General features: G+C 34.3%; 2 protein-coding genes across 2 annotated transcripts in view; one reads left to right on the top strand and one right to left on the bottom strand.

The window, feature by feature from the left end:
- The window catches only part of LOC128998442 (uncharacterized), a 45,191-nt gene extending 38,784 nt beyond the window's left edge, over positions 1-6,407 (top strand). The window contains exons 11-13 of the mRNA XM_054424567.1: positions 1,439-1,634; positions 2,706-2,927; positions 6,221-6,407. Of these exons, the coding sequence (XP_054280542.1) occupies positions 1,439-1,634; positions 2,706-2,927; positions 6,221-6,331 (529 nt within the window). The 3' untranslated portion in view covers positions 6,332-6,407. The remainder of the gene's footprint in view (positions 1-1,438; positions 1,635-2,705; positions 2,928-6,220) is intronic.
- Positions 6,408-8,873: 2,466 nt separating this feature from the next.
- LOC128997954 (leucine-zipper-like transcriptional regulator 1) overlaps positions 8,874-12,578 on the bottom strand; it is a 55,923-nt gene continuing 52,218 nt past the window's right edge. Inside the window, exon 15 of the mRNA XM_054423815.1 lies at positions 8,874-11,497. Within this exon, the coding sequence (XP_054279790.1) occupies positions 11,360-11,497 (138 nt within the window). The 3' untranslated portion in view covers positions 8,874-11,359. The remainder of the gene's footprint in view (positions 11,498-12,578) is intronic.

Genomic DNA, 12,578 nt, shown 5'->3' with positions numbered 1-12,578 from the left:
ACCAGAGACTTTTTTTGCATAAAAAGTTAGATATGTTGTTTTTATGCTTTAACAGCTCCTAAAATTGATATGGATTTGTAGTACTCTCTACAAATATTTTTTTCAGACAAAGTTTATCAAAGTTTGCTCATTTTTTAAAACTTACTTCCTAAATCAGTTCAGCCTACGTATATCTGTATTTTTTAATTACAATATTGTATGTAGTTTTTACTTAATCCCCAGACTAACAATTCTAACCATAGTAACTATAAATACCATGATCGTCTGCAGTTTCAAATGGTTTTATTGATGTTTATGTTTCGGCTACTATGTGTTTGGGTAGCGGACTGGTCTAGTGGTTGAGCTTGGGGCTTTGGAGTCTGAGGTCCATGGCTCAAATCCTGCCAATCACCAGTGGTTTTATTTACGTGATAATGCAGCAACCCTCCAGGACATGCCTGAAGTAATGTGTAAACAGTTCCGGAATAGAACCCAACGTTTTAGGATGAGAAGGTGGGGCATTAAAAAAGTATGCCTTTATCAACACCTGTTGTCAGGAGCCATTATCAGGCTTTACAAGGAAATTGTCACTTCCCCTGAAGGTGGTTACAATTTAGACATATTTACAAAATATCGAAACATTAAAAACACGACACGCATGACTATATACAACGACAAGACCGGCGGGAGTTTACGTCTACACTGCCGGGCCCACTATGGTCGGTGCGTCTTATCAGCAACAGGTTGTTTGCAGGTTTCGTTCTACACCCTCTATTGTATTATCTTTTGGTAGTGCTGTAAATAAAATTAGATGCAAAATGAAAGCTTATCGTTTAGCACGTTTTGTTTGTCGGAGTTGACTGCCTTATAAATCTTGTATTCCTCTAATGTGTTGATCTGAAACTTGTTTTTATTGAAATGTAGAACAGTCATGTTACCGTTGGTGTTAGAATAGCTATGGTTGTTTGAGATTAATGCTCTGCAAAATTTTATGGCTGTGTCGACGTGATTTTCTTGGGGATGTGTTCTTTAAAACATTTAATCATTTTGAAAAGAGCGTGATGTCTGGCCTATGTATCATAATCACTGCATAAACTCCCGCCGGTCGTGTCGTTGTATCTGGTCATGTTTTTAATGTGTCAATGTTTTGTAAATACATGTGTGAACTGTGATGACCTTCAGAAGAAGCGACAATGTCCTTGTAAATATTACCGCAACCATTTGGATTACCAAAAATACAGGTATTTAAACCACTTATATTTCTAACAAAACTATTAAAAAGCTTGATTTCCAGCGACAAATCATTATTGAAAAGCTTCATTTGTGTAATGGTAGCCACCTTTGAGGACCTTTGATGCCAATCCTTTGAGGAATTGTAAGAAAATGAATCAATTATCATAAAACCTGAGCTAGAGCAATTAAAATTTGTCATTAGCGATTTAAATATTTTCTATTTTAGCCGAAGATGGAACCGAGAGCAGAAAGTGGCTGCAGGAATGGGGTCTCCAGTGTTCGGCTATATGACAACAGCTGCTCGAAACAACACAATCAAATCTCCGGCTATTGGAGCTTCACCCTACCAGGTGTCACTGGAAGATAGGCTACGATGGGCGCAAATAGCCGATGTTATGGCTCAAGCCACCAACCACTATGCAGTAAGTTAATTTGAAAACAATACTTTCCCAGCATTTCAGTCCTAATGACTGCAATTTTCAGGTTTCTTTTGTTGTTCTTTTTAAACACTTTTGTTTTCTATTGTTGATTTTAAGGTACACACAAATCTAAATGGAAAGGTAATTTTTGCAGTAAAGGCTCTGCAGGTTTCGCACTCTTATCAAACCAGCACATCAAATAGGCTCAAATAGGTAGAAAGGCTCCCAACAACACTGAGAGTAATTCCAATAGTCACGGACTATTTAGATGCAATCTTTTAGTTTTAGTAGTAGTAAATGTGTTCCTGAGACTTTGCTGCAAAACATTAGTTTCCCTAAAATTGCTATATTACAATAACCTCGTCCAACTAAATCAGGGTTAAATTCAATATTACATTGTAAACTATATCTCTTTTGATTTTGTGAGATTTTGGTTTCAAATAATGCTATCAGAACATAAAAATTTATAGGAAAACCAGGAAAATTACAACAAAAACAAAGTTTTATTTGATGTTTACTACAAATACCGGGATTTATCTTTCTTATATATTTTCTTATTGTGTTATTATTCAAAATTAGCCTAATTAATAAAATAGTGACAACATGACAGTTAAAATTCAACAACGGGTAATGGAATAAAAAGGCAAACAAAAAAGTCTTACAAAATATGAATTATTGGCCAAGCACTGAAAGGGTTAAACATAGATATTACATTTTAGGTTAACAAATTATTTATTTTTTTGTTATTTTGATTTATTCTATTATTTATTTTGCATTTACATATAGTTTGCTTTTTCCATTGAATAGTCTTGTACATTTTTGTAATTTATTCTGCTGTAATAAAGATATAATTCATTCAATCATTCATTTACAAAATAACAAGAAGCAACGGTGGTGGAGAAAGTGTTCTTGTGCCCATGCGCACCTTGCACGCCATACTAACTGACACGATTTTTACTCTTATTTTTACCACCAGAAGTCAACAGCACTTTTCAACATCTGTATTTTAATATCCCTCAAAGTGCTTTAATTACAAAAATAAACTACATATAAATCGTCATATTGGCTTTGCAGCCTGAGCCCGGAGGTGGAATGCCTACGAGACCGTCTTCAACCATCTTTGGCTACGGAGGGACTCTGTCAGCTCCGGTACCTATGCCTCGACTCAGCCTTCGCCCCGCATCTGCTCATGGCACCCGAGCCAACGACAGCAGTTGCAGCGAGGAGGAGGACCGCACAGATCTCCTCAGCAGAAACTTCCATGTACCTCGGCCTAAGAGTAGGTCGTCTGTTGCGGTGAGTTGACTCAATCAATCTTTATTTACATAAACCGGGTGTTTCCTGAAGCGGTAATTATTTTTCAATTATACTAGACGTATAATACACACTACAAACTCGAAACTCCATATCTACAACTATATATGTGAAAAGAAACACCCTATAGTCCTCGCCACCATAACTTGAGGCAGCCCAAGGCCCTGTATATCTAGTGCGGCCTTGGGCTGCCTCAAGTTAGGATGGCGAGGACTATAGAGTCCTAGATTCTGATCATACAGTGGAACCTTGATAAGAAGACCCTCGATTACAAGCCACCCTTGATAACAAGTGCAATTTTCAAATCCCCTTGAAATTATTTTACCCCTAACCACATGTTATTGCAAACCTCAATAAAAAGTCAACCTTGATAACAAGTATTATTTAATAATCCCCAAGAGAGTCTTGTTATCGAGGTTCTACTGTAATTACAAAAAAAGCTTAATAATGGTGTGTTTTCAATAGGGTATTTTTATTTGCAAGACTAGGCCTATTTCTAATTATTCTTCCACTTTAACATTGTTTCTTAAGTAAATTAAATGAAGAGATAGGAAATTGGTAAATCATAAATGAAATTTATTGATTTACAACCCTTATTCATTTGAACTCACGTCCATCAACCACTATAAAATATGATTTTACCCTAAAGATTTTTGTTAAGTTTGTTTCTCTGTCATTTTGTTCTAAATTGTCAGAATCAAGTGGGACTGGAGAGTTTTTTTACATATGTGTTTATTGTAGCGGTGGAGTTACAAGTTTGTAGCTTGTTCAATGTGTCTGGTATATTAGTTTGAAAGTAGCGACCTCTTTGTGGGACATCTGGTACATTGATTTGTCCGATGTATGGAATGTGGCTGGAATCTACAAATACAGCGTACAAGTAATGTACTGGTGACGGTCCTTGTTTTTTCATCATTCAAGAAACCCCCAGGTCAAGTATACAGTTGAGTTCTTTGTGTAAGTTTAGATATTGATATGCTTGTAGAAATCAAAAGTGTTGGGGAAGCTACTTTTAAAATGTAGCTAGCTACAACTACTGCTACATTTCCAAAAAAGTAGCTTAGCTACAGCTACAGCTACAGTTCCAAAAAAGTAGCTAGCTACAACTACAGCTACAATGAAATGTAGCTACAGCTACAATTTTAGCTACTTTCCCAAAGACGTTACTTTTTATTCCATGCACATTAGGTAAATGTAAAATTAATTGCAACAACATTTTTATTGAACAAACATTTAAACAAGAAATGTCAGTATTGTATCTAACATTACTTGGAAAACAAATTATTCCTGGATTTTATTTAATTTGTTGGCATTATAAACCTAACATTACAACAACAGCATCAAATAGTTGGGTGTCCCATCATATTTAGCACTTATTTTTAAATATTGCATTATTTTTAAGCATCTTAGCCTATATGTAAATTTCATTAAGTTCAAAGGACATTCAACCAAACTATATTTTAAAAGCTCATTTTATTTCTTTAATATAGATTCATTTATAGATGTCTTATATCAATAATTAAGACCACTTAAACTGTAAAACGATTATTTAAAAATACTTTTTTGTGTTACAGAGCCTAGCCTATTGAAATTGGTGTTTATTGCCTTTCTTTACTTTTAATGTTAACAACGACATTGCTATAACTTTTAACCATAACCATGATAATAAGTTTCATGTTATATGGAGATTTTTTCGTTACAATTATTATCATGTAGTCTAGGCATATCTTAAATCTCATCAGGTAATTTCCTCTTTGTTAATTTAGTAAACCTTTGAAAAATCTTTGTAATCTAACCAAGGAAGGGCTTGTGATGATGAACCACAATCAACAGCTGAAGCAAAGGTTGATGACCAGCTTTCTCATTATTTTAAGGTTTAGGGTTGGTTTCCATTAAAACCCTAGTTAAAACACTATCAATATAACAAAGAAACTAAATTCCCTGTCAATCACTTGCAAGCATTCAATAGCTTCTCTTGTCACCGGTAACGTTTAAACGTCGTCTGCATCTAGCGATTTTATTTTATCTGACAGTTATCATAGAGTAGTAAATTAAGGAAATGAGAGCTAAAAATGTGGATAACACTCATTTTTAATGGCCTCCATGTCCACACAGCGTTGTAATAGGGAATGAAACGGCTGCAACCAGCTGTAAGGTTGAGGTTATGGTAAAAATCACTATCTCAAACAATGTTAATGTAGCGAGAAAAGTAGCTAAAATTCCGCTACAACTACTTTAAAAATGTAGCTAGCAGCTAAAGCTACAAAATCTTAAAAGTAGCTACGCTACAGCTAACGCTACAAAAAAAGTAGCGCGCTACTGTAGCGTCGCTACTTGTAGCGCGCTACTTCCCAACACTGGAAATCAATCACAAATTATGTCACCAAAGCTAAATGAATGTAAACAAATCTTTAAATTTTCTCTTAAAGAAGTAGAAATAACAGTGATAAGTAAGACCCAAATTTACTGAATCCTTGTGTTGCTAATGAAGTTATTCAATTGAAAGTGTGACTTCCATTTTCAAGCCTTATATTAATAAAAATGATATAAAAATACATGATTAAAAACTAAGTACCCTTTTTAAAACTCATTTTATTGAACAACTAATGATATATTTTAGTAGGCTATAATATAACTAAATGATATATTTTGAATTTTGGGTGGTTTGAATTTGTTTACCCTGCTGTTTGAATTTTATTGTGGTGTTAAAACTATTCATGTTCAACTGTATTTAGAAAAAGAAATATTTTAGAATAAAGAGAGGGAAACACAATAAACAAACAAAATAGTAAAATATAAGGAATCTTTATTTTACTGATTATTTTTAGAGAGATACTTTTTAGTTGTGTTCTTTAAACTTTTAATAAGTGACAGTTTCAAGTGTACAATACTGGACAGGATAGAGACGCCATCATGGCCGACCAGCTGAATTGAATCAGCTGATTACCTAGACAAATTAGTGTCCAGGGAATTGACATACGAAAAGGTCACGAAACAAAACTCTGAGATTTTGTTCTAATACAGGACTTCTTCAGAGATTATATTAAAGAGAAATGTAAAATTGGAGTAATCTTCTGTTTTTCTAACTACAAATCATGACCGATCATTATCATTACAACTGACATAGGCCCATACGTAATTTCTGAGTCAATTTTCAGGAAAAGTCTATTCACTGATGGTATTATACTTTTAAGTCTAAGATTCCTTGGTCAGCCACTTAGCTTCCCTTTAAAATATGTATTAAAAAGGAATAAATGAAAATTATTTGATTACAGAACCAGAGTGGTATCTACTATGACGTGGATTATGATCAACAACCGGTGCCCACCTGTATTCCTATGAACACCTACACCATGAGTAACCGTTCAAACTATTATTGCTCTTAATTTTTTACTAAATGTTATGAACCTGTATATAGTGTATTTAAAGTTATTGAATTGTTTGTAAATAAAAAATATTATTATTAAATATAAAATGTCAATTTTTTTACCTTATACTAGGCCTATGTCTTCTTTTGATGCCAATTTTATCACCTTTTCTCTATCCTTCTTAAAAAACCTAAATCAGAGAGATACATTAGTGATGCTATTGTTGACCTGATCCCTGTCATTAAATACTTAGTATGAAATAAATAATATGTATTAGCTTGAAATAAATTAAATCCTTATTTCTCTTGAAATAAATTAAAAGAAAATATTTCTCTACCCTCGGAAGGAAATAAGCTTGATAACACGTTGAGTGCACGTGGCGAGAAATCTCACCCCATGGTAGTGGCACCACTGGTCCAGGGCGGGAAATGTCGTCCTCCTCCCATAACAACAACCTTGCTTCAGTATGAGCTCAGCCTCGCACGGGGAACGTTGTGTTCGATTGCCCCGTTTTGAACAAGTGTTGCTAAAACTTTTGGTGAGCTTTGTTTCCGTATCGGCCATCCCAATCTTTTGACCGTGCTTCATGTTTGTGTCAACTATATTGTGCGGGGTGTTAACTTAGTACACTTTGTAATATTAATGTTTTAGTTATAGTTTTTATTATTTCAATACAAAATATAAAACTCTTACATATTATTTAAAAGGTTTGAAAACATTTTATGGTTGAAATTTCAGTACACTAAAAGACTTAATAGGTGGGGGTGGGAGGGGTTGTAAATATATTTTGTATACAAATAGTGGTTTCATAAGAACTATTAAATGTGAAAAAAAACACAATTTACTGTGTGAATGACGACGTGTGGAGCTGAAAAATAGTTGGAGGTTGGACAAGGACCGGAAGTACCTAAGGACGAGAATTCCCGCCCCGGAGTGACGTCACCAATTTCAGCCAAAATAGACATTGAGACATCTAGTTTAATCATTTTGGATATCCTGACATTCATTTTTAAGTAAGTAATCACATCATAATTTTTTATTTTATTTTAGGGTCTCAATACTCATAATCATTAGCACTCAACGTGTTAAAACACTCTCTAGAAAACAAGAAACTTAGTAAAAAGGTTTTGAAGACTATTCAAGCTATCAAGAAAATGCTGAGATTGAAATTAGGCACTTAAAGCTCCAGATAGGGAAGATTGAGGTTTCTCTGAGTCAACTAAAAGAATAAATAAAAATAAAAATGCAATAGTAAATTTGATTCAGTCTGAAAAAATAGGCTTTACCTTCGTCAATCAGATCAAAATTTGTAACTATTGTAATGACCGTTTTGGCATTACAATGCCATCTATGGGCTGGCGTCTTGCTCAGATTGGGACAATGTCAACCGAAACTGTGTGTAGGACAGGCCTGTTTTTTTTTGTGTCCATATCAGTGCGAGTTTTGAGTTTTAACTTTAACAACACTGCTTCAGCCAAGATTTGCATGTGTCTGAAGATGGCATTGTAATGCTGGAAGGCCCATAGCCAAAGTTACATCTTTGGAGCTGATTGACAAAAATAAAGCCTGTGTTAGGAACCAATTCTTTCTTGACCTTTGTACTCTCTTATCATGTGTCCACCACACAAACACCCACCGCAGTCCAGACACAGTCCACTGCCGTTCATCATTACGATTACATCATCCAGCATTACGCTACCCACAATAATTATAAACTCTAAACTAGTAACTTTTATTTGCCCTGGCAAAGATTTTTATTTTATCGAAAGGAATCTTTATTTTACTGATTATTTTTAGAGAGATACTTTTTAGTTGTGTTCTTTAAACTTTTAATAAGTGACAGTTTCAAGTGTACAATACTGGACAGGATAGAGACGCCATCATGGCCGACCAACAGCAATAAAGATGGGGTACCCCAGCCAGATGTCGCCGATCTACACCTCCACAATATCAACGAAGGTCGGTGGAAGCATTTTTCTAAATATAAAACCATTAAAATCAGTATAAATCATATTTCTATTTGCCATAGATTTCATATTAACTATCTAACAAAACAATAATTTTTTTCTAACTCAGTCACGATCGATTATCAATCATTACAACAGCCTGCTTTTTGGTTACGTTACAGCTCAGGAGGCTGTAAACATGGATTCAGTCTGATAATTGTCATTAGCAAGTAATGAAAAAAAAAAACACATCGCCTTCTTTGACTAAAAAACATCATTCCACAAGGACAGAAAATATATCACACCTAAACAAATCTGTAAAACCAGCGGTAAAAATTTTGATCAATCACACTCGATCATAGTTAACATGTTTGCAGTTCTTGCAACAGATTTCTTTCCGCCATCTGCGTCTGATACCAAAACCTGTGCCATTGTTACATGGGGGAGTTGGAGCAAAAGTATAAAGTTTTTGTATACCATACTTGAGTACATGGTAGTCCTATTAAATTGAAATTTAAATTTAAATTCCTATTAAATTAATGAGAATTTATTTGATTAAGAACATGAGTTTATCTAAAATCAAACAAGTCAAGTGGTATATAACACTCAATCGATACAAGGAAAAAACATACATTTTTATTTAACAATAATCATCTTACAATGAAATAGGTTTTGTTTGATCACAATAACAGTTATACCTAGAGGTTAATACTTAATACATCGCCAAATGATAGTTACAAAATCATACATTTATCAGTTCATTAAAAGACAAGGACATACACATCTAAACATTCTGGGAAAAACTAAATTTGACATCATAACATTAGGAAGGTGGACTGCATTACAATTTTAATAAGCTTTCTAATACTTTCTGAATCAATAATACATTTATCTCTAAGTTAAATTAAAAAATAATAATTGGGCTTATCGTCATAAAATCATATCTTAAATAAATATAAAATAAATGCATAAACTGTTAAAACTGTTATTTGTTTAAAACCTCTCTTGAAAATGACTTATAAATAATTTTTAAATTAGCTTACTACTAGGTTTTTGACGTAGCATATACATTTGAATTTAAAATAATTGAAAGACACATTTGAAGCTGTCTGGGGTTTTCTTGTACTACTGTACTTAGGACTATATTAAATATTTTATCATATATAAACATTTAATATAATAATAAATATTAAACAATACAAAACCGTATCTCCCTAAACCGTAATGAACCTTAGAGTAGTGAAGGAGTTGTAAATAGCAATACTCTGTGAAGAGACATCCTGCAAATGGGAGCGATTGTAACAATGGTATAGAAGTTTTAGAGCTTTTTGGACCACCAGGTCAGTGCTCTACATATGAAATCCTTGGGTAGTAAAGGCAGAAGGTCAAGCAGAGCACAAATCAATGTCTTTCTAGTCTCTCCATGTTCTCTAAGCAGGAGAGAAGTGTCGGAATGTTGAGAATTGGATAATGTACAAGTGGCAGCTGAATCTTGGCTGTCACCAGGAACAAATGACTAAATCTGCTGTTATCTCAACCTATCGATAGCACACTGGACGGATATTTCAATGATCAAAGAAACAACAAAATCATTCTTGACTCTGTAAATAATGCAACAATTAAAAATGTTAATACATTTCATAACCATTAATAACACGTTTATAAATTAATCATTTTCAACCATTTTATAAGTACAATTCTTATGTTCATAGCAAGTCTAAAACATCGTTTATTATCAACTGATTGATTTAAATGACTTCCTGTATCCATCCAAAGTTTTTGACGGTGAAAATCTGCAGCCTTTCTTGCAAAGACCTTTTATAGAGACGATTCAGAATCAGGTTGTGAAGAAAATCCAGCAAAGAACTCGGAACACACTCACTGTGACAATGGTATCAAGGCTTTTTAGGCTGAGAGTACAGTCCATTTCATGTCACTATACAAGCAAACCGTTGTCATGGAAGGTATGACTAGGCAGCCTTGCAGCCAGTTCATGCCATGGCAAAAAGAAATCTTCATATTTGGCTTAAAGTGAATCTATATCCTGGTGTAATGTGGAAATAGCTTAGAAGAAATGCTTATTAGCCAGGAGAAACTCAGGAGAAAATGTTTAGTTGAAAAAGTACCTACTTCATAAACGCTCTCAAAGAAAATTGTATAAAAAAATTGAATTTTTTAGACACAAAAATATTTATGTGTCTACATTTTTTGAAAGGTCTAGTAACTTTAAAGTCCTTAGCCCTGGATTGTTCTCCAGGCCAAGGGCCTTTAACCTGCCTTGGACACTGTTATGTCCTACCTAAATGGGGGTATTGCAGTAGAGTTTTGTTCCTGTAAGACGTTCTTTCCTTCTAGATAAGAGCGTCAGAATTTTTGTCCCCTTCACTGGAAATTTTACATAAAAAGAAACTGCATGCAGCTACCTAAGCAAGAGCCAGATGTCATTTGAGAGTAAGGAGGTGCGATCTGCAATCATGAACAATAGTTAACGTCAATTTAATCATCTTAACACAAATTTTAAATTACGATGACATCTGAGAAGTTCAGTGAGCCAACTACGGAGAGCGAACAGGCCTAATGGTAGGGCGTGCAACTTCTGTTTGTGAGGTGCTGGGTCTGAATCCCATCAATCACCAATAGATTTTATCTAGTTTAGTGATCATGCCTCAGCTCTCTAGGCTTAGACTGAAGTTAAGTGTAAAACGTTTCCAGGCTAGAGTTTAGCATTTTAGGATGTGAAGGTGGGACATAAGAAGAAGTGAACCAACCACTAAAGGCCTGTTTTCTGTCAACGTTTCAGTTACATAGATGCAACAGGGACAATCCTTCTTCATTTTGATCGATTCTGTCAAAATTTTTCTGAGTGTAAATCGTTAGAAAAGAAAAACAACACTTCTCGTTAAGAGTAAATATTCCACCAGGTGAAAGTTGTAGCCATTTTTAGAATGAAAATGGGCAAAGTTGATTTGAGCCACAACAGAGTGTAGGCATACTGATGTCAAAGGGTTAGAGAACGTCCGTCAGTCGAAGGTTATGTAAGATAGAGAGTGAGTATTCATGACAGTGGGGATGAGAGTTTCTTGACCCTCCGAAAATGAGGTCAGTAGGTCTCACTACTCAGACTTATACTGGACATGTCTTGGCACATCTTGCTGTCGGACATGTCGTCTGCAAGAGCTGTCAGAATGTCCAGGAGAAGCTCTTGGCTCAATAGCCGAATCTTGGGCAGACGCGCGACCTGAAAAATAAAATTATCTGTCACAAAAAATTACACACAATTGTACATACTGTATTTGCATATAAAACTAGAAGAATCTGTAGGAATTTATTTTTATTAAGTAAATTACCTTAACTTCATTTCTCATATTACTTTTTGCATAGTAAAGTATAGATCTATATGAGTAGTTTGATCAAATTGGCCTACAAGTTAGGCAAAATTCTCAACAACACTTTTTGTGAGAGTGAGGATAATATAGCTCCACCTGAGCGTTTGCAGGATTTCCTGAACGCTTCTTAAACTCTGAGCACTTAATTATATTACAAAAGTCAGTTAAACCCATTGACTTCTTTTGTATCGACCTCTGGATATTTATAGGCTCCTTCTGAGCACTCTACAGAATACATTTGTACAGGCCTAGCCTGTTTTTGTCAATAACTTTATTTCTCCCTGGAATTTACAACACACATGTACTCAAAATCGCTTTGTTAACCAGATATCAACCATTTCAAATTTTTTTTACGTAAACATTTTTATCTTAAGATTATTCCAACCGATCTTTATGAAACTTGGTATGTATGCTAAAGTAGAACAGACCCATGTTAAACACCAAAGTTATCTTGGCCCAATCCAAAATTTCAATGGCGACCATTTTAGTTTTAAAATTTAAATGACATATAATGGCTGATTTTTTACGAATTTCCCATAGGGAATAACCTATTACTGTAGGTCTCATGGTAAGACTTGGACCCGGGACCAATTTATTTTTTCATTTTGATGTCCCTAGAAGCCAGTTCCACCATCCGTTCAAATTCATATATACATTTATACAGGGTTATTAATATAAGTGTGCCAGCTATTTTATTCGAAAGTTATGAGAGGTATAACAAAATGTTAAATTGTAACTGCCTTGGATTTATTAATTTAAACATTTTGGTCAAGTTGAAAAAATAATTTTAGCCGCCATTTTTCCAATATGGCCGCCAACTTTGATTTTTCTAATGGAAGAACCTATATTTTGATTGTATTGGAAAGTAAATGCAATTTAAAAACGTTTTTTTTTTGGCATTTTTTCTCTAAAGCTACTCGTTTAGGAGTTACA

This window comes from Macrosteles quadrilineatus, unplaced genomic scaffold, assembly GCF_028750875.1.
Source record: "Macrosteles quadrilineatus isolate MER2022 unplaced genomic scaffold, UCM_ALF_1.0 Scaffold_7__1_contigs__length_78375512, whole genome shotgun sequence".
NCBI lineage: Eukaryota > Metazoa > Arthropoda > Insecta > Hemiptera > Cicadellidae > Macrosteles > Macrosteles quadrilineatus.
This window is presented reverse-complemented; position numbering and strand designations above follow the sequence as displayed.